Here is a 22,024-nt window from a genome sequence, read left to right as displayed (position 1 = left end):
GTTAAATCTTGCCAAAATACCCATATTTTTTTATTAAAAAAAAAAAAAATTGCAAAGACTTAGACGTGGGTATTTTTGCAAATTTATTTAAATCCTTACCAACGCTAGAATCTTTGCTGCTTTTTATTATTTTATCATAAACATAGATATTTTAGAATTTTTTTTACCTATTTTAACAAAAAGACCTAACCGATAAAAAAAAAAAAATTAAAATTTTAATACACTAAAGTGAAAGTTTTTAACTTTAAAAGGTAGGTTAGGTTAAGATATGTAATTAGGTAATAGAAAATTGCTCATTAAACGAGGCCAAAGCATTGACAATGCATATAAGTAATAAATATCAGAGAGCTCAAAGAGCCATGTTCATGTTCTCACTGCAAACCTATATATTGAATTCAATTCAACTGTGTAAACCCAAATATTCCGGAAGAAAAATTCAGACCCAGCATTCAAAACCGACAAATTAAAGATTCCCAATTGAAAAAGGGCATCAATAGCATAGGAAATTACTTGGGTACTAGAGTTTTTTTTTTTTTTACTACAATTTCTTATAAATCGACTATGTCACGTGATAATTTATATATTACTGTCATATTAGCTACAATCAAATTTAATTATTTAGTGATTGATGTAATAAGTGTTATATGCTTATAAATTACATGATAGTCCAAGTGTTACTAACACGTCATACACAATGTCACGTGACATAGTACTCCTAGCAGTGCTTTTATAAACTAGGAAAAAATACATATATCTCTCTCAAATTATCACTCTATTGTTAGTGTCCCTCCTAAACTACCAACAAAATGTCAATGTCATCTTTAAGGACAAAAATTTCCTTCACAATTTTTTTTTAAAAAACTCTTCAAATTAAAAAATAAATAAAAAAGAAGAAGAAAAAAAAAAAGACTCAAAAGTAGTGGATCAACCACCCTTGAAACAGACTGGGGTGGTCGAGCCACCCCAAAAGGTAACTGGGTGTGGCTCGACCACCCCTATAAGTTTCGGGGTTGGCCGATCCCCAACGGTTTGATAACAAATCATTTTGAGGATCGGGATCCTAGTAATAGCTGAGAAATTGCCCATTAGCTTTTTTTTAAAACCTTGGCCATTGAAACTAATCCAATGGTCTACAAGTTCTCACGTATCCACTAATTAAAATTTAGTATTTTGTTATTTAAATTTTAAAAAATAAATATAAAACAAAATAATAAAAAAAGTTGGGGTGGCCGGCCACCCTCTATGGCAAAAATGGGGTGGCCAAAGCCGGGCCACCCCCATGGCCCTAGGGGGTGGTTTGGTCACTCCTAGGGCCAAAATCCAAAAATTATATTTATGGGTTTGGCCTTAAGAGGTGGCTAAATCACCCCTTGGGGTCATGGGGGTAGGGCCTCACCCCTTTGGCCAAACCCAAAAATTTAATTTTTGGGTTTGGCCGAAGTCACCCCCATGTCTTAGGTGGGTGGCCGGCCACACCCCTATGGTAAAAATGAGGTGGCCAGTCACCTCAAATTTTATTATTATTTTATTTTATATTTATTTTTTAAAATTTAAATAATAAAATATTATATTTTAATTAATGGACACATAGCAGGTTGTAGACTATTGGATTAATTTCAATGGCTAATATTTTCAAAAAAGCTTATGGACAATTTCCTGAGCTATTGCTAGGATCCCATATCCCCATTTTGAAAGTATTATAAAAGTTTGGTTTAATAAAATAAGTACTTGACCATTTGATGGACGTATATGGATGGTATGGAATAAATCAACAAGCAATGGTCTCCATCATATGTGTAGAGTATAGAATGGTCTGAATTTGTGTGGATGAATAAGAAAACGACCGACACCTTCCAACCAACAGGTTTGTAATTGTATATAACTATATATTATAAGAGAGAGAGAGAAGGAGGGGCCCATCGGGCAGACAAAAATTGTACTCGTGGCCTCTGAAAGTGACCCCTTCATTGTCTTGAGTGACACAAGCAGCCCCCCAATTCCCATATTTGCATCTCATGCCACTGCCCTGTTAGTATACGTCTCTACAGATCCGCACTGACGTCACTCACTTCCACCAACTTTCCATATTTTTATTTTTTTCATTGATAGGTAGAAAAAAAAAAAAAAAAAATTGATGGAATGAAAGGGGGGTGATGGTTGGTTTTGGATTTATTGTTAGATCGCCGAATCATCTTTGAAAATTGAGCATTTGGAGTGATCGAATTAGTTATGCATCTAGCCGTTACCTCTTAATACTACTGTTTTTTTTTTCCCTCTCTAAAAAATAAATAAATAAATATGCTTACAAAGTTTGAAAAATTCCTTTAATTTTAGTGTTTTTATAAAATGGACCCTCAAAATTTTAATTTCTTTTTTGTTTTGTCCCACTCTTAAAATTTATAGTTATGCCCATGTCTCAATCCATCGTTGTGAAGGCTAGTTGTCAATGATTGAACTTTGGTAGGTTTGTGTTATGCTACAATTAGTAGAAACCCCAAGGTTTCAATCTTGACATTGGCTTGTCTCCCATGAAAAAAAGATGAAAGTATTTTATTTAATAAATTGTTATATGAATCTGACAATGACACTTGTAAAAAAAATTCTTAAATAACGTAAGAATAAATAGCTTATTAAATTTGTAAAATGTAACGTAAACCATGGGATGACTCGAAATGAAGAGGAGTTGGGTAGTATTTACACAGCCCAACATAAGATTACTCTAAAAATCCCAGAAATCTTCATCCAAACAAATCAACCAGAGAGAGAGGGATTTCTTCATGTCTCCCCAATGAAAACTGTTCTAAAAATGTTGTAGTAACACTTGTACAATATGATTATATATATATATTTAAGGCTAATATTTAATTCACTAACAAAAAAAGCTACAAAGGACCAGAAACCTAATAAACCTTAAAAAAGATTCTGAAGTCTTCAACCTAGTACTAGTAATAAACCTTCCTGGATATATAGCTCCAAATGTCTCCTCAAAATGGCAAGCTCTTTGAAGTGGAGCTAGATGTGAGGGACTTGAAATGGTCTGAAGGAACAAAGTCCTGAGGCAAATTTGCCCTCTTCACAATTCTCTTCATGTTGTTCTGCAGACTCTGTTGGACCAATTGCTTCACTGCCTTTTTCTCCTCACTCATCATCATATCTTCCACCTCCCCCGCATTTGGGTTTGCAGAAGATGATGATGCAGACCCGCCACAAATCGGAGCCGACACCGCTGCACCGCCTGAATTCCCGCCGTAATTCTCGGATACTTGCTTCCCTTTATCCACTCTCAAACACTCCAACATCCTTGAAGCCCTCTTCTGGGCCAATGTGCTACCCAAAAGAGTTAGTTCTAGCAAGGAAGACACGATTCCTGCCTCTATCATTGCCTGCCTATCACCATATGCTTTGTGTGCCATTACCATCAAAATGTAAGACGCCTTCTCTTGGCAACCCGGCGAATCGTTCCAATTCAACGCATCAACCAATATCGGGAATGCGTCCGGGGCACGGCTGATTGCCTTTCGGCCTTCCGGGGTGGATACCACATTGCTGAGGATTGCTAAAACCCTCTCACTCACTTCCATGTCACCCAGCGTTTTCAATAGAAATGGGATCAAATCGGTCTCCAAGATGACTGAAACGTTGGAGGCGAAGATGGAAAGGTTGTAAAGCGCACGGAAGGCGTCTTGCTTGGCCTGGGGGCTACTGCTCTGAAGGGTTTTGACCAAGAATGGGATTGCACCCGACGATCCGATCACCGGTTTGTTCGAATCCAATGCGCTCAAGCCAAGGAAATTGGCCACTATGGCTTCCAAGACTGATGGGTTTGGATCGCCCGGAGATTCAATCAGCTTTAGCATATTGTGAACACCTCCAGCTTTCACAATGGCCGCTTTGTTCCTGCAAAAGGTTCCAAACAAGAAGTGGATAACTGAGAATCAAACGTGATTAATAATGCAGCAATTAATTAATAAATATAAATTAACACGAAGAAAAGCATGGCGTACGAGCATTCGCTAAAAGACATAAAACTGAATTAGAAAGGGGAAAAAGTCAGATTTTTGAAGGATTGAAGAGAAAGAGAGAAATTCAACGATAAATAAGCAAATATTTAAAAAGAGAATTAATGGAAGTTAATTATAGGTAACAACAACACCGAAAACGACATGTACTTTACAAAATTACCTGTAAATACGGAAATTAAGACGCTAATAGAGCGAGAAAATGACAGTTAGGGAGCTAAAAAAATAAATTTAAAGAAAAAATAAATGTAGTTAATACGAAAGAAACAAATCAAACAGAGAAAGTGACAGAGAATCAGATTCCGATTCAAAACGGAAAAACTCACACGTCGTTGCCGATCCCGAGATTGAGCATCGCATAGAGCGAGGCGATCTGAGAATCGGCGTCCTCTGAGTCGAGCATTCCGACCAGGGGAGGGATCGCTCCGAGCATAGCGAGCGTCACTCTGGCCTCCGAGTCCTCCTTTGCGCGTAGCCTCACGCTCCGCGCGGCATACTTTCTCGTCGCCAAGTCCTCGGCCTGGAGGTCCCTGGCCACGCGCTTCAGCTCCTCCAGCGCGTCCTCCTTCCGCTTCGTCTCCGCGTCGCTCTCGGCCTCCGGCGAGTCCGCCATGCTCAGAAGATCCGCGAGCTTCTCGGACCTCACCGCCTTCCGCTTCTCCGGCGCCTTGGCCGTTGATCTGGCGGTTGCGACTATAAATTCTTCCTCCTCGCGGCGACGGTTACGTTGGCGGGATCCGCCGCCGCAGCTGACTGCGTCAAATATCACCCGGCGGAATGCAGAACCGGAGAAGACCGTCCATAGACGGGAATGTCCCCCGGCGTCGGTGGCTGGTCGGTCGAGGATCAATGACGCGACGTCGTTTCGCTGACACTTGGCCATTTCGTCCTATGACGTGTCAGGCCAACTACATTGCCAAGAAAACCAGTACAAAACTTCTAGAGAAAGAGAAGAAGAAGAAGAAGAAGAAAGTGTTAGGTTTTGTTTGGACAGTTTGGTGTTTTCTATGAGCGTTTCAGTGATCAGAGACAGAGACAGTGTGGGCTTTTGAGTTTTTTTTTGTATTATAATTGACTTTCTTTGTTTCGTTATTTATTAGTGTTTCAGAGTGACGGTAAAATTAAATGGTTTTATTCCAGAGAGTGATGCAGCTACCTACTCTACTACTCTACTACACCTTTTATTATTAATTTTTACCAAATTGACATCTGTTAAATATTTTTACCTTTATTACCCCCCATGTGACACGTGGGGACTGATCAGTTTTGTCGTAAAATAGTTATATATAATAAAACCTAATCTTATCTAAATATTTTCTTTTGTTCACCATAATTTGAAAATGGGGGACAGTTGGTTATGAATCATATGATATTCTTATAAAATATATTTATAAATATTTGGCATTACGATTTAAAATACATATAATTTAAAATATATATAAAAAAAAAAAATTGCGATTTCTATAAGCAGACTATGGGGTTGCTTTTTTGCAAATACGCGAACGTTTTAAAATTGCACTTATTAAAACCGTTATCCCAAGCGAATCCTAAATAAGAGTATGTGATATTGAATTTCTAGATTTAATGAAATTAACAGCATTTGTAGAGCCATTACTCTTAATAAGTGAGTGGATTGCATGAGATCAGATCTAATAAGTGAATGGGTTTTGGTATCTGGAAAAGGCTGGATGGGTTTTGGTGTGTTGGTGCGGGATGAGCAGGGTCTAGTCATCGCAGCTTTGAGTAGAACCTGTGTGGGCAGTTTGGATTCTCTAAAGGCGGAGGCACGGGCAGCTCTTGTGGCGGTCCAATTTTGCAAAAATTTGGGACTTGATCGCCTTCATTTTGAGGGGGATGCACAGGGGGTAATAAAGGCCATTAATTCTTCAGACCCGGATTGGAGCAGCATGGGGATGATGGTGGATGATATCAAGCAAGAATTACAGTCTCTTCAACAATGGCAAATGTCCTTTGTTCGCAGGGAGGGTAATCAGGGAGCACATATTTTATCAAAAATAGCAACACAGAATTTTATGGATAAGTTGTGGCTATATGAGCCACCAGCATGTATTTCTGATGTTTTACAGATGGAGCAATATGCTCCAGCTGGTTTGAATTAATTAATGAGAAAGCAGTCTTTTCTTCAAAAAAAAAATAAGTGAATTTCAAAAAGATTTTTTTACATTTAATGCTGAAATTGCTAATAATACCATCAACAAACTTTCTAAATTCATATTTAAAAATAATAATAATAATAATAATTATAGAAATAGGCTTACAGAAGAAGCCACACCTGAGTAGACAGAACAAAAGAAAAGGAGATTGCAAAAGAAGCCACGTCCTTGAATACTTTTTCTCTGCATAGGGAAGTGTGTCAGTTGTAGTACTAGAGTGTATAGTACTAACACCATGACTACCATCATTTCCGTTTTCTACGCCGTCCAGCTAATCTGTACAGCAGAGAAGCTTCCTGCTGTTCCATGCTTGCTTCAGGGGTCCCCACCACTCAGTGAGGTCAGCTGCCGTCTGATTGGAGGTGCATGATAAATAGGGTAGACGAGGAAGTAAATTACGCATGGCGGTGATGGAAGGATTTGCGTATGTGTGTCAAAGTGTGTGCAAAGCACTCTGACTTCCGTGCAGATGGGTGGGTGCCCAGGGAGCCGACCCTGATTATGACCCAATATGCTCTAATACCGACTATTTTTTATGAGATAATTCTATATCCATCTAATTTTTTATTATTTGAGGGAAAATTTTACTTACCTCATAAAATTACGTGACTTTTGTAAACAATCTCTCAATATTCAAAGCTTTTCACTTTGGTGTATTGAACTTTGATTTCCTTTCATTTTTTCTCTTTTGTTACATATTGCAGTTAAATTAAATGGTGGAATGAGTAGTTTCAATAAGGGTATTTTAGTAATTTCACACATTTCCGTTAAAATTTACTGTTAAATCCTAACAGAATGGGGAAAGTAGAAGGAAATCAAAGTTCGATATACCAAAGTGAGAAACTTTAAATATTGAAGGGTATTTGCAAAATGCGCGTAACTTAATAGAGTAAGTGAAATTACCCATTTTTTTATTTTTACTTTTTATTTTTTTCATTTTAATATCCATTAAATTTTTAAAATTATGGAACAAATATTGGTTATGTCAATTTTGTTTCCTTCATATTTGTCTCAATAATGGCACTTGAAATAATATGTTAAAGGTAAGTGCAAGCTATAAGGGGAAAAGAAGTTAAAATTGCAAATTATAACTTGTTATTTTCCCTATACACCAGCCTGAATAAGAAATTAAATAACAATGGGTATTGTGGCATGAGACTATAAAAACTTAGGTCACAGCCAGTATTGCATTAATTATGAAGTTTATTTATTTATTTATTTTTGCAGCTAGAGTTGCTTAATTTGCAGCATTAATTTACCCAAACCATGGTCTTTCAACCACCCAACCAAGCAAATTTAAAGTTCTCAATTATCCACTACTTAATGTGCCCCCATTACTGTTAAGATTATTACAAATCATAAACACAATTGGATAACTTTAATTTAAAGTATCTTATTATAAGTTTTTGTGATTTTTATTGTGAAGATGAACAGACGGACAATCAATCAGACAGCGAATGTGTTCAGCGGACGTTTTTCATTCTTCACCCGATCCATTAGGTGGGGTCAATTGAAGGTTGTCACGATGCATCCCCTACCATTCCTTGATATAGCTACATGTCAAGACACTTTATTTGAGACCAAAATTTCGTGTAATAGGACTGCTCAAATCTTATGTGAGATAAACATGTGATCGACTAGTCTAAACTTACCCCCAAAAAAGAGAAAGAAAAGAAAAGCTTGGCTTTTAATGTGGGAGCAAGTAATGGCAGCTTTAATTGTGAATTTGTGATAGAGAAGAGAAGGGCAAGTGACGACAACCAAGGAATTGAACAAAGGTTAAGGGGGGTACGTTAGCCCTTGCCAGTTGCCACAATCGTACCATACGAACCCTACCATCTCATATAATATGTATGTCAAGTCACGTACGTTTGATTATGCACTCTCAATGATGCTGACCGTTCGATTAGGTAGGTCATCCCCTTCCTTTAGACGGAGTAGATCAATGCCTTCCAGCCATGTCCAATTTTGTGCTTGGATGGGCATTGGTAATGGGTAATGGCAGCCTCGTGTGATACTTGATTGGAGTTTTTCATAAAAAGTCTGTGTTTAGACTATTGGAGCATTTATACAACTTATTGTAGTATGGACAGTCTTCTGAATAACTTTATTCTTTTCCGAGCCAGAGGCAGCAGCAGAATAGTCAATGCATCATACCACTCTTTTTAAATGATATATTTGATTCAAATGTGACTTCTCGTTTGGCCCAGTCATTTCGGTGACTTAAGCGGTTATGCCTCATAAAAGCTATGAGTGCATTCACATTGTTATTTTGGCAAAGATAAATAAATAAATAAAATCCTCTTAATTTTTTTTTTGGTTTGTTAGCTTTCTTTTCTCCTCTACTTTTATGTTTATTTTCTCCCAAAAGCATAATACAATTTTAAAAAATATATATATTTCAAAAAATATGACCTTTAAGAAAATGTGAATTTTTAAAATATAAATTTTAAGAAAAGAGGATTTTTTTTCTTTCAAACATATAATTTGTGATTAAGCAGAGAAGGGCCACGTGAGTAAAATGGAGTTGTCTCATTTGCTAATGCTTTTTAAGACCTTTTTTTTTTTGTTAAAAACCAAAAGCATTAAAAAAATAACTCAACACATAATAAAACTTACAAAACACTCAAAATTATTATCACCTTTATGTCACTCATAACCTAAAGCCAAGACAGAAGTGCTACACATACTCTCAAGTGTTCACTTCCAAGTGACAATAGAATTCACAATTTGATAAAAGCATATGTAACATTTAATGGTAATTTTCATTAGAGCATCTCCAACAATGTTTTTAAACTAACTTTTTAGTTAGTTAAATTTAGCTATTTTGTTAATTTTCATGCTCCAACAGATATTGTAAAATAGAAAGTTTTTCTACTACTACTACAGTGAACTTTCACATTTACAAGTTAATGTAACAACTTGTAAGTATTATTTTATTATATTTTCTATTTTTTTAATCTTACTCTCCTTCTCTCTTTATCTCTTTTCATGGGAAAGACAAGGAAATGATAAAAAATTAATAAAATAATACTGAAAAATAATATTTAATTAAAGTAGATAGTTAAAATAGATGTTCTTGTTGAAATGTGTAGTGAAAAACTAGTAACTAAAATGAAAAAAAGATATATTTTGAGTAGTAAAATGAAAACCCTTGCTAGAGATGCTCTTACCATGCCAAGAAAGAATATAAAGCATTTACAAAAGCAAGCCAAAAAGCCTTCTAAAAAGCATTTGAAAATGAGTAACCCAAGCATTGGGCCTATTAATAACCCACTACGGCACTCAACAAAGATAAGGAAAAGAAAGTAGCAGGCAATACATGATGTCGTTATGCAAACAGAAGAAAAGGTTAAAGCGAGTATCTTTGGCAGGTATAAAAGCCCGCACAAAAATGCGTAATAGTATAACAATTGTCAGATGAACGTTGTAATATTAAGACACATACATCTTTCATTTAGTGAACATCTACAGCTATTATGAGAACAGGTACCAGCCACAAAAAAATCCAAAACCCATGTACCTGATTTCACAAATTAATAATGCTTAGCGAAGAGACTAAAATTCTACTTGCTTTCTGTAATAGGGAGATACACGCCTTCAGCTGCCAACCAAACATTGTCAGCACGTTTTTCTCGGACACCGCAAACCTGTACAGACGCATAGATTGTTAATGGATAAAATTCAAGTTGAGTAAGCATAGTTCCAGTAATGTAAGAGGGCATAGGAACCCTGAGCAGTATGAAACGGCAAATTGCCTTTAACTGCTGACGAAAGAAATAGCAATTTCTTGTTCTCACCTCCTGCTGCCCTCCGGCAATGCGTTGGTATTTCTTGTCATGACTATGCAGGTAGCCGCCAGTGTCCACGTGTTGAAGCCGAATCCTTTGATCTTGCTTCCAAGTCTTCCCGCTCCCTTCAATCAGCAGCCTATGAAAAATGGCACCAGCATGGAGCATTAATCATAAACAAGACTAAGACGGTTAGGTTAGCATTCTAAAAATTCATTCTAGGTCTCACCTCCAATAATCCCCAGTGTCGGTTTCAGTCTCTCCCCCGAAGCAGCTCACCTACACTCAGCAGTGCAACTTGCATTATAAAATTCGAAAGTCATAGATTTCAGTTTTAAATGGCACTTTCTCCACTTGTCAAGAGGTGAAGTCATAGGATATATATATATAAGTAAATCTCAGATTCAATAGCTATTATGAGGCCAACAAAAGTTAGCAGTTTTAGTCAAAAGTCATATCTCTGAATGCATAGAGGATACTTACATTTGAACTAATCAAACAATCACTTACAGAAAATCACTTTGTAATAAATCCACAAACTGAAAAGTGATATGGCAACTAAGAATATATAGAAACTCACATCAAGAAAGCATATCTTGTCTAAAATGAAAAGCCAGGAAAAGCTTTACTTTAAGGGGGAATTTCTCAGAGTAGAATTAAACCCAGAAATATCTAACAAGAAGATGAAAATGTCAAACAAAAGGGGAATTAATAAACTCATAGGCACAGTCATGAGAAGATTTCTGGTACATTCAAAAAAAAAAAATCACCTTTCATTATCAACTGAAATCCTTACCGAGTTAGGTAAAAAAAAGTTTCTTCAAATAACAATTAGATCCTTAAAACTGGATTATACAGGACAGACACAAACTTCTAATGCAAGGCAGACAAACATTTCTTTTCCACTCCAGATTTCCATAATCAAATCTAAAACAAATTAACAATCAGATGCTCTTCAATTTAAGACAATAAGTCTAAAGCCAATAATTAAGCCATGAACTGTGTACCTCAGCAACAACAAAATTAAATTAGTTTCCCAACGTAAGTACATGTTAATATATCCCAACCGCCAACATGCGGCACAATTCTTACAAGTTTGCAGCAGTTAATTACTATCATGCCTGTGTGAACAAACAAACAAACAAACTTTGAACAACCAGCATAAACAGTTCTGCCTATAATCACTAATAGGAACCAACATGTATTAGGACAATTGTGCACAATATGAAACAAGATTGCTCAATCACTTTCCAAACACCCCACAAAAAATAAAAATACTCAAGTCAAAATTAATGGAAAATTCTGCAGTGCATGAAACGGATATGAAAACATACAAAAAGCAATGAAGGACCTATACTAACCTCTAGGTTGCCTGTTATTGGAGATGCATGCAAATGGCTGTGCAGCCATTTCCTAGTCCTCATATGTTGCAACTTGATGATTGTCCCACTTTTAATGGCGTCACCTTGTTTGGAAGCTGTTCCTGGCTGAGGTCTAACAATCTGAAAATGAACATTTTATATCGAAGTCAAAACCTTAACTAGACGCATACAATAGGGATTAATTTTCTTTATCTACTCTTCCTTGCAACAAAGTCAGCTGAAGGACACATCCAAGAAATTGTGTCAAAAAAACAAAGACATGCACAAACACAGCTTGCGTCACTTTCTTGAGTGGCAGGCGTGAGGAAAAAGACTCATGGTGAAGTACTTGTCAATTTTGAACCCTTGTATGCATTGCAAGTCCCAATACACTCGATCCAAGCTAGCGTGTTGTTTAACTAATTATAGGGACACCAAACCAGCCCCTACATAGTCTTCAACTTGTTTGGATTAAAACTTCAATAGTTTTTCGACGAAAACACTTGATATAGTAAAAATCCTTTGAATCTTTGTAATTTAATCAACACAGTTTCTTGCAACAACAATTAAATAAAATGTAAAGAGACAATATAAGGAAGATAAAAAGTGTTACAATGCTAATTAAATCATTAAATTCATAATTTTCTATCAGCTCAAACCTTTAACATAAATGATGATTGACATGGCATCAAAGTTGAATTCAAACTCTGACTCTACAATTTATCTCCATTTCGGTTAAATACTCTACATATCGAGTGAATTTCACTTTGTTGAGGGGGAGTGTAAACAATATTAATTAAATTATTAAACACATTTATAATGCTTTAACAAAAATAAATAATAAATAAATAAAATGGACACACTCGCACAAGCATACATGCACACCATATATGTTTATATATCCACAGAGAGAGATGATACCCAGTAGCTATTGGCATCATCAACGTTAGGAAACCCAGTAACTGATTGTTGTCCACTACCAGAACCATATGGTACATCATGGGAGTGCAACCGAAATTTGGTCTTCTCGTGCATCAGCTTAAGAACTGCCCCATAAGTAATCTGCCCAATAAAAATAAAATTAAGAATCAAATACCAATACTAAGACTCCAAATCCAATTAACGTTTGTTTGGTTGCAAGGAACTAATAAATGAAAAAAATAAAATAAATTAAATTAAATTGCACTTAAATCACAGTCCGAGACCATTTGAATTAGGTTTCCACTTGGTGGGGATTCTTGTTCACGAGAGAATTTTAGTGAACGACTTGTTAAATGGTTTTTTCTTCGCTCATTCATAACCCCAACACAAAATTCGTGTGGTTCAACAAAATAGTCTGTTATGTTCCGTAGTAATTGTTTCTTACTTTCGATAAGCACGTCAAATTCCCTTATAATGTTTCAACATTTTCTCGGCAACCAAACTGTTCCTTCGTTCCCCCTCTTTTTCCCATACTTTCCAAGGAACAAAACAAAACAATGAAAACGCTTCTCAATCGTAAATATTGATATGAAGTTTAACGAACCTCGACGCCTTCAGAGGAAGCAGCGGCGGAGGCGGGGGAAGAGTAGCCGTAGTCGGGATCGAGGCCGAGGAAGAGGAATAAAGCGAGAGCGAAGAATCCGAGAGCCATGACGAAGAGCAACCCTATGAACCAGTTCTGCTGATAGAAAGGTAAATCGGCCTGCAACGACTTTCTCGACTCCCTGTACACGATCCGAGCCGCTCCCGATGTAGAAGTCCCCGACGGCGAAGCAGAAGAAGGAGGAGGTTTTCTTCGAGACAGGCCCTGCGACCCTGAGGAAGCCACGGTGAGGAATTATCGAGAGCGTGACTGAGGTTCGTTAGAGTTTCGATCTCTGAGAAATGGTTTTGGTTCAGAGAGATCTGAGTCTGTGAGGGAGAGAGAGAGGGGTTGAAGAAGAGCCTCTGGAATTGACGAGGCCGTCGGGGACACGTTTGGAGTGACATGTTGGAGGCGAATAGAGAGGAGACACGTGGATATTAGATGACATGGAGGCTTGTTACTGGACTGAAGTAATGAGTAACAAAAGCCTGACCCTCCTTGACGCTAGGAAGCGGTAAACGTGAGACAGAGAATATCCATTTTACTGATTTATTTTTATTGCATATATATATATATATATATATTTTATTTAAGGTTGTCATTTTTAAATTTAATATATATGTTTATGTAGAAAGAAAGTCTAAACATTATATCGGCGGAAGAACATGATCGTGTCTTATGAGGCGAAGATCAGTAGTTTGAATTCAAATACACAAATAGAACATGTCAAGAAATTTTTACACTTAGTGTGGACTAGACTTAAGACTCGACTCATTTAAGAGGTCCATTGCCACTAGAGCACAGAGAAAGGCCTAGAAAAAGCCTGAAATAAGGTCTACTTTAGATAAAGCCCAAAAGAGGCCCAAGGTATCTTTTATCTCCCCAACTTTTTTCGGACCAGTGATTTACATGTGCATTTTTAAAATACATGTAAAAGCCATATGTTTTATATAGAATTCAACTTTTTTTCAAATTGGCTTTGAAGAAATTTAGTCAACTTTTTGGACATGTGATTCACAAATGCATTTAAAAAGTGTTTGTGAAAACTACATGCTTTTAAGGATAAATATCAATTGAATAGATTGAATTGGACTAAGTCAAATGTCACCTAATATGTTAATCCTATTAAAAATACATGCTTTAATTGGATTGAGAGAACTTAATTCCTTTCACCAAATGTTGTCTTCCTTGATGGAAGAAATCAACGTTAGATCTAGAGAAATAAATATACTAAAAACTCTTATTTATCATTCTCCAACATACTGTGAGAGTTTTATGATTAGTTTGCCAATTCAACGAACGTTCAAATCTTGGTTCTTCATTTCAAATACTAAAACAACAATTATCATAGGTAAGTACTTTTATTTATGTTTTTATGATAATCTTCCCCCAACTTCTTACATTAATAGCATCAGAGCCTGTTATGTGCCCATGCTGATTGTTTAGTATGAATTTGTTGATTTTTTTGTGGAGTGTGAATGTTTGCGAGTTTGGAGGACTATTGTTGTTAGATTTTTTGATTTGGGGTTTCAAGTTTCATAATGGGTGCGGTTTGACTACATCTTCTGAATTTAATGTTTAATGGTTTTTTGTGGCTTTGGAGATTAATTTTACAGGTTTTAATTTCGTAAATTATAGTATTTTTCAACCAATTTTTGAGTATTCTTAGCCATATATTCAGCCTAGTTGTTTTCTTCAAAAGGCTTATTCCTTTTTGATTGATTTTTTTGGAATTCCCATATATTTCTTAACCCGTAAATCAAAAGATTTTATGATTATGAATTAAAATTATGCTTTAAAATCAAGTTTCAGCACAAAATTTGATGAAAAATGAGAAAACTTGTGTTTAGACCCATATGGGGCAAGACCCGACCCATATTTGAATTTCAAATCCTGGCTAAAGGTAGGGGATGATGTCCCCTACCCGAATGCAAGCCCACTCGCCTGTTGGGGGCGGGGCGGGCCATAAAAAGAAAATAAATTCCCTCATTTCTTGTTAGTAAGAGGAATCGAACTATGTAATTTTGTTTGGTTTACAGAATAAATCATTATAGAATAACAATTCATTTATTTGATAATGGTATATTCTTAAAATGGTTATTATTGTGGGAATAACAATTTCAAGAATGATAGGTATTAATATACTTCATTTTCCAAAAAAAACATCCATATTATTTTTTATTTTATTTCAAACTTAAACTTAAAAATAAAACAACAAAACCAAAAAAAAAAAGTAGTTGGGCCACCTAGTCTTATCATAAAGGCAATATAAATAAATCTGATGCGTAATGCAATCTATACCACATGGAGGCTTTGATTTGTTATTGAATTTGACGTCGGTTGATTCATATTAAGATTATTGTTTATTTCATAGTATTAAAAGTATCTTATTTTTCTTGGTCATTGCTACTCTTTTTTTTTTTTTTTGTTGGAGAAAAACTTTGTAAGATTTCATTAAAATGGAGAAATATCTAGAGCTTGTAAAGACTCTAAATAGAGAGAGCAATTTGCTCTAGGGTTACAATATCATGAATAATTGAAGGAACCTCCTCAATCCAAATCCTATCTGTGATATTTTACTTGCTTTATACGATATATTTATCAAAAGAGTAATGCTATTATCTTTACATGCTAATATGACAACGCAAGCCAATAAATTTATCTTTTTTCACAAAATCACCAAATTTGGTAGTCGGAGCCCACTCCCAACCAGAACATGAGGTGGCACCGACCACCAAATTTGCGATAGAAGTCCGAGAATTCATATTTTTTTTTTTTTTTTTTTTTTCGTTTTTAAACAAAAATAATAATAAATTAATCAAGGGAATAAGATTTTCAATTGATTACTTGGAGGGAATCACCTCCAAATGCCTAAACATCAACAATGTAGGACCTTTAACAATAACTAATCAAATAGTTAATTGTAACTATCGTGTTAACATTATAAGATAACTATAAAATAAAAATGTAGTTTTTAGCGTTATTAAAAAAAAAAAAAACTGTAAAAGAAGTAAATGGAGATATAATCTAAAGATAAATGAGAAATGTGATTTAAAGACAGATGAATGATTCTTATATTATGACATTCATTTTGCTATATTTTCATTGAGTTCATTTTGCTATATATCTAAAATTAAAAATCACAAGTGTAGATTGTAATGCAAAAAAGCATTTATGTGGCGGCTTGCATGTAAATTGTAATTTGTAAGTAAGCATATAAAATTGCGTATAACATGAGATGATGCTAGAGCATATGATATTCCCGTGCTCGTGTCCTTTAAACCGAAGTCCAGACCTCCAGAACCACCTCAAAGTTACTGTTACTCTTAATCAGTATCTCAAGTTCTACAAATACTCCTGCTTTAAAAGCTCAGTGAGAAGAAGGAGATCAAGAGCACGAGAAATGGCAGGAAGTGGAGTGTTCGCAGAGATCATAGAGGGTGATGTGTACATGTATTACTCAGATGGTGAGTGGAAGAAGTCTTCTTCAGGGAAAAGTGTTCCTATAATCAACCCCACCACCCGCAAGACCCATTTCCAGGTCCAAGGTAATCAATAACCCACTTCAATCCACACCCACTTCCTGTTTCACCTTAAATTCGAGTAAAGTTTTGTTCTTTTTACTTTTTATTTTTTTTCAGTTTTTTCTTTTGTTTGAACGTTGTTATGTGTTTTTATGCAAGTTTTTTTGCTTAGTTATTAGTTTCTGCTGAAAAATAGATGGTTTTCCAATCATTGTTGTTACTATTTCTGCTAGCTTAAGTTAGAAAACCCAAAACAGTGAAGAAAAGACAAAAAAGAAAGCATTTTTCTCATAGAATTAATGGCATCAAAAACTAGCTCTGTTTGTTAACCCTTTTTAAAGGGTTGTTTTTGTTTAAAAAAGTGTTGGTGAAAGTAGTTGAGTGTTTTTGGTAAACATTTTCTCAAACAAAGTTACCAACCTTAGAGCAGAAATTGAATAATCTGATTTTTTTGAAGTTTAATGTACTAATTATTTGCAGGGTTATCAATTCTGCCTGTTATAGTACTAAATTCTCAAATTTTATAAATTAAAGCTTATATTGCTGCAATAGTTATTGAGTAGAATAATTGATTAGACATGTTTTTATTTAATTAAATCCGAACAGCTTGTAGTCAAGAAGAGGTGAACAAAGTCATAGATGCAGCAAAAACAGCACAAAAATCATGGGCAAAGACCCCTTTGTGGAAAAGAGCAGAATTGCTTCACAAAGCTGCAGCAATATTGAAAGAGCACAAAGCACCCATTGCAGAGTGCCTCGTTAAAGAGATTGCTAAACCAGCCAAGGATGCAGTGACCGAAGTATGTATACTCCCTGTGTATTTGAGTTGCACTCCCTCTGTGCCTTATAATAAGATTGAACTACTTATAATAAATAGATAAAAATAAATCAAAGTTGATATGCTTTGTATTTTGAGAAGTTCAAATGCTTATCAAATAATGCCTACTCTGCCTTTTTATTTTTATTTATTTATTTATTTTTTTTATGGAAAGAATTGGGTATTTGAGTTGTGCCCCTGTATCTTATAATAAGATTGATCTACTTATAAAAAAAATAAAAAATCAAAGTTGATATGCTTTGTATTTGGAGAAGTTCAAATGCTTATCAAATAATGCCTACTCTGCATTTTTTTATGGAAAGAATTGGGTTTTGAATTTTCTGTGTGTGTTTTTTGGTCTGGTGAAGGTTGTTAGGTCAGGAGATTTGGTGTCATACTGTGCTGAAGAAGGGGTGAGGATTCTTGGAGAAGGGAAGTTTCTGGTTTCTGATAGTTTTCCTGGCAATGAGAGGACCAAATATTGCCTCACTTCAAAGGTAATTTTACCTAATATTTCTGAGGTACTCATGTGCTGTTGGCACCCTGTAGTAATTTGTTGTATTAGTGATTGAGGAATGCTACAATGCATTCTTCCCACCATCTCTTCACCTTGTCATCTTGAATTTTTCAAAAAAAAAAAAAAAAAGGGCTGAGAGAGAAGAGATGGTGGGTAGAATGAAGAAAAGCATATCTCATTAGTGATTTTGCTGATAGAGCCACTTACTTCAGTGACCTTTTTTGTCCTGACATGGAATGGGTATTCTCCAAGGTCTTTTGACTTTTTCCTTAGGGGAATAATCAAAATACACTAGGCATATTCGGAGAATAATCAGCTAACCACTGCATTATATATCTCGGAAACCCCTTAAACAATGTAACATAATCAGAATGTCAATTTCATTTGTTTTTATTGCCAAAAAATGTTAATAAAGTAGTAGGCAAAATACTAAAAATAAAACTTTTTTTTTTGGGGTGGGGGTAAATATTAATTTTGGGGGCACCAAGCTTGCATGTAACTTACTGGACTATTATGTAGTGGCTATTTATGCAACTTAATGCGTGCCAAAATTACTTGGAACTGCTACAATTCACTTTTTATGGACTTAATGCATGCAAGTGTCTTAATTCATGACTCATGACCAGCAAAATCAAGATTTTCTTTGAAAGAAATGGTCGATTCTTTGACAAGATTATGCTGTAAAATCTGGCCTCATGATGCCATGAGGAAACATTTTTGGTAGTCAGGCATTCTCTTGATTTTTTACTTCAATACCCATGTCTTAATTCTGATGTTAGGGGGAAAACTAGATATGAATTTAGAATTGGAAGCTGTATCAAATACTAAGTTGAGCATTATAACAGAAATTGAGCATTAAGATAGACTAGTTCAAACAACGTGAGAGACTCTTCCTCTGCTGCTTCTTATGTGATGAATAGAGAATGATGTGGTAGAGCATTTTTATTATTGTGTATGAGTTCCCCATGTGTTGTGACAGTGATTAAAATGCAAGCATGTTTTCAGACTCTTATTTATGCAGATTCCATTAGGTGTTGTTTTAGCTATCCCACCCTTCAACTATCCTGTCAATTTGGCTGTTTCAAAGATTGCTCCCGCACTTATTGCTGGAAACTCCATCGTGTTGAAGCCCCCAACCCAGGTATAGGACTAACCCTTGATGATCCTAGTATTCCACATTCCATCATGTATAAATGTTTTTTTAACTGGTTTTCTTAGTCAAGCTTTTCTGATGAACTACTGTTATTCCTTGTAGGGTGCTGTAGCTGCATTGCACATGGTGCATTGCTTTCATTTGGCTGGCTTCCCCAAAGGCCTTATTAGTTGTGTTACAGGAAAAGGTTCTGAGATTGGTGACTTCCTTACAATGCATCCAGGGGTTAACTGTTGGGAAATTAGACGCCACTAATTCCTCTTCAGGATCTTGGGATCCAATCTGTCAAGAAAAACAACAATACACAAGTACGGTAAATAATATTTTACCAAAGATACAGCTCGGTATGTTCCCAGGTAAGATTGGAGGAGTCACACCGGTCTCACTTAAAATCCAATCTTTCCTCGACAGAACATACACGTGTACTTTTGATTAGTACTATAAACATGCACAAACATACACAAGACAAGAAATTTATACGTGGTTCGGCCAATACTGCCTACATCCACCGAGTTGCAGAGATTTCACTACTTTGGGAGAAAATAACGGGGAGACTTTACAAGAGATATTTCAGAGAGAGATTGCACACAACTCTTCTATGTTGTGATCTGCAATTCTTATATGCCTAACACTAGACTTATCTCTCTATACCTTTTTTCTCTCAACCTTTCTTTCTTTTTCTCTCTCTATGCTTGCTTGTCTTAGCACACTATGAAACAATGAAGCTTGATGCTCCTTATATAGGTATAGAAGGGTTGGTGAGAATGGTTGGTGAGAATGGTTGGTGGGAATGGTTGGTGAGAATGGTTGGTGGGAATGGTTGGTGAGAATGGTTGGTGCAACAACCATGTTCTATTCATTCGACGGCTTGGTTGGTGCAACAACCTTTACTATTCCTTTGACGTCTTCTAGAAGATACTACCATAGTTTACTCATTTGACTCCATTTTTCAACAATCTCCCACTTGGAGTCTAATGAGTTTGAATCTCAACAATCTCCGTAATTCCCTCTTCTGCAACTCGTCCACTTGTCCTCAAGCTTGAAGACCAACTGAAGTTGAGCACAACTTCAGTTTCTCTATAGTAACTGTTTTGGTTAACATGTCAGCTGGATTCTTGCTGCCTTGGATCTTCTCAAGTATCAACACCTCATCTTCTAGAAGTGATCTGACGAAATGATACCGAAGTCCAATGTGCTTGGTTCTTGAATGAAATGCTGAATTCTTTGCTAAGTGTATCGCACTCTGGCTATCACTGTACAAAACATTCTTATCTTGTCTGAAACCCATTTCTGCCAACAATCCCTGTAACCAAATCATCTCTTTGCTTGCCTCAGTTACAGCCACGTACTCTGCCTCTGTAGTGGATAAAGCAACAACCTTCTGTATCTGCGAAATCCAACTCACTGCAGTAGTACCTACTGTGAAAACATATCCGGTAGTGCTCCTCCTGTGATCTACCTCTCCAGCAAAGTCTGCATCTACAAACCCTTGTAGTTTTAGATCGCCTTTTCTGAAACATAGGCTTCTGTCAGTTGTGCCTCGTAGATACCTTAGTATCCACTTCACTGCCTCCCAGTGTTGTTTTCCGGGATTTGACATGAATCTGCTCACAGCTCCCACTGCATGAGCAATATCTGGTCTCGTGCAAACCATGGCATACATCAAACTTCCAATGGCTGAGGCATATGGAACCTTAGCCATGAATTCCTTCTCTTCTTCTGTCTTGGGGGACTGATCCTTGGATAGCCGAAAATGACTAGCCAAGGGTGTGCAAACTGGCTTAGCATTACTCATGCTGAACCTTTTCAGAACACGGCAAATGTACTCCTCTTGAGACAACTGCAAAGTACCCATTTGCTTGTCCCTATTTATTCTCATCCCAAGAATTTGCTTCGCTGCGCCCAAATCCTTCATGTCGAACTCACTCGATAGTTGCTTCTTCAACTTCTGGATTTCATCCATATCTGAACCTGCTACTAATATGTCATCGACATACAGTAACAAAATAATGTAACTGGATTCAAACCTCTTGAAGTAACAACAATGGTCAGCGTTGCACTTGTTGTAGCCATGCCTCTGCATAAACCCATCGAACTTCTTGTACCATTGTCTTGGGGCTTGCTTCAGGCCGTACAAGCTTTTAGTCAATTTGCACACAAGTTTCTCTTTCCCTTTGACTGGAAAACCCTCCGGTTGCTGCATGTAAATCTCCTCCTTTAGGTCTCCATGGAGGAAAGCAGTCTTCACATCTAACTGTTCTAGGTGCAACCCCTCTGCTGCAACAATGCTGAGAACTGAACGAATGGTATTCAGTTTCACAACCGGTGAGAAAATGTCGGTGTAGTCAATTCCTTCTTTCTGCTGAAAGCCTTTGACCACCAATCTTGCCTTGTGTCTCTTGGAACCATCATGTTCCTCTTTGACTCTATATACCCATTTGTTGTGTAGAGTCTTCTTTCCCACGGGTAACGTAGCTAGCTCCCATGTCTTGTTAGAGATGAGAGACTTCATCTCATCCTTCATTGCAAGCTCCCACTTGCTCGAGTCCTCTACCTGACATGCTTCAGCATAGCATTCAGGTTCTCCACCATCTGTTAATAACAGAAAGTTCATGTACTTCCTATTTGGTACATGTGGACGAGCTGACCTTCTAGGTGCAGGCGTAGGAGTTGGATCTTGTGGTGCTTGTTGTTCTGCAGTTTCTTCAGGCTCTTCAGGCTGAGGATCCTCACCAACTTGTTGCACCGGACTACTTTCTGGAAGATCATCCAACTCAACATACATATGATCATCTTGTATTGGACTAGTAGGTTGTGCAGCACCTCTATCCTTGTACATCACCTTCTCATTGAAAACCACATCTCTACTTCGAATGATTTTCTTATGTTGATCATCCTAGAGTCGATAACCAAACTCATCTCCTCCATATCCAATGAAGATGCACTTTAGTGACTTAGGGTCTAGCTTTCCCCTCACATGGTCACTAATGTGCGCATAAGCAATGCAACCAAAAACTTTTAACCATGAAAGATTTACCTTCTTTCCGCTCCATACCTCCTCCGGTATGCGATGCTCCACCGGCACTGATGGTCCTCGATTA

General features: G+C 36.6%; 4 protein-coding genes across 4 annotated transcripts in view; 2 read left to right on the top strand and 2 right to left on the bottom strand.

Annotated features, from left to right (window-relative positions):
- Positions 1-2,664: 2,664 nt before the first annotated feature.
- On the bottom strand, positions 2,665-5,098 carry LOC132189833 (U-box domain-containing protein 4-like). The gene is made up of 2 exons (XM_059604639.1): positions 4,346-5,098; positions 2,665-3,897 (listed from the first exon to the last, which is right to left on the bottom strand). Exons 1-2 carry the CDS (start codon positions 4,900-4,902, stop codon positions 2,985-2,987), a joined length of 1,470 nt encoding a protein of 489 aa, XP_059460622.1. The 5' UTR covers positions 4,903-5,098; the 3' UTR covers positions 2,665-2,984.
- Positions 5,099-9,540: 4,442 nt separating this feature from the next.
- On the bottom strand, positions 9,541-13,285 carry LOC132190550 (stromal cell-derived factor 2-like protein). Its single transcript, XM_059605573.1, has 6 exons — positions 12,871-13,285; positions 12,267-12,407; positions 11,346-11,486; positions 10,214-10,263; positions 9,994-10,123; positions 9,541-9,843 (listed from the first exon to the last, which is right to left on the bottom strand). Exons 1-6 carry the CDS (start codon positions 12,976-12,978, stop codon positions 9,760-9,762), a joined length of 654 nt encoding a protein of 217 aa, XP_059461556.1. The 5' UTR covers positions 12,979-13,285; the 3' UTR covers positions 9,541-9,759.
- Positions 13,286-16,208: 2,923 nt separating this feature from the next.
- LOC132189570 (NADP-dependent glyceraldehyde-3-phosphate dehydrogenase-like) lies at positions 16,209-19,178 on the top strand. The gene is made up of 5 exons (XM_059604313.1): positions 16,209-16,460; positions 17,043-17,236; positions 17,622-17,750; positions 18,792-18,911; positions 19,026-19,178. The coding sequence occupies exons 1-5, from the start codon at positions 16,316-16,318 to the stop codon at positions 19,176-19,178; spliced, it is 741 nt and encodes a 246-aa protein (XP_059460296.1). The 5' UTR covers positions 16,209-16,315.
- A 73-nt stretch (positions 19,179-19,251) lies between these two features.
- Positions 19,252-22,024, top strand: part of LOC132189501 (NADP-dependent glyceraldehyde-3-phosphate dehydrogenase-like) — a 31,608-nt gene continuing 28,835 nt past the window's right edge. The window contains exon 1 of the mRNA XM_059604244.1: positions 19,252-19,279. The gene's annotated coding sequence lies outside the window, so the exon portion shown is untranslated. The remainder of the gene's footprint in view (positions 19,280-22,024) is intronic.

Source organism: Corylus avellana, chromosome ca8, assembly GCF_901000735.1.
Source record: "Corylus avellana chromosome ca8, CavTom2PMs-1.0".
In the NCBI taxonomy this organism is placed as follows: domain Eukaryota; kingdom Viridiplantae; phylum Streptophyta; class Magnoliopsida; order Fagales; family Betulaceae; genus Corylus; species Corylus avellana.
The sequence above is the reverse complement of the archived record's forward strand: the minus strand, read 5'-3'. Positions and strand labels throughout refer to the sequence as shown.

Coding starts and splice junctions, on each gene's coding strand:
- LOC132189833 (XM_059604639.1), bottom strand. CDS start 4,902: ATGGCCAAGTGTCAGCGAAACGACGTCGCGTCATTGATCCTCGACCGA. Junction 3,898..4,345: donor CTCGGGATCGGCAACGACGT/GTGAGTTTTTCC, acceptor AACCTTTTGCAG/GAACAAAGCGGCCATTGTGA.
- LOC132190550 (XM_059605573.1), bottom strand. CDS start 12,978: ATGGCTCTCGGATTCTTCGCTCTCGCTTTATTCCTCTTCCTCGGCCTC. Junction 11,487..12,266: donor ATGATGCCAATAGCTACTGG/GTATCATCTCTC, acceptor GTTCATTTTCAG/ATTGTTAGACCTCAGCCAGG. Junction 10,264..11,345: donor CAATAACAGGCAACCTAGAG/GTTAGTATAGGT, acceptor TGCTGAGTGTAG/GTGAGCTGCTTCGGGGGAGA.
- LOC132189570 (XM_059604313.1), top strand. CDS start 16,316: ATGGCAGGAAGTGGAGTGTTCGCAGAGATCATAGAGGGTGATGTGTAC. Junction 16,461..17,042: donor GACCCATTTCCAGGTCCAAG/GTAATCAATAAC, acceptor AAATCCGAACAG/CTTGTAGTCAAGAAGAGGTG. Junction 18,912..19,025: donor TGTTGAAGCCCCCAACCCAG/GTATAGGACTAA, acceptor TATTCCTTGTAG/GGTGCTGTAGCTGCATTGCA.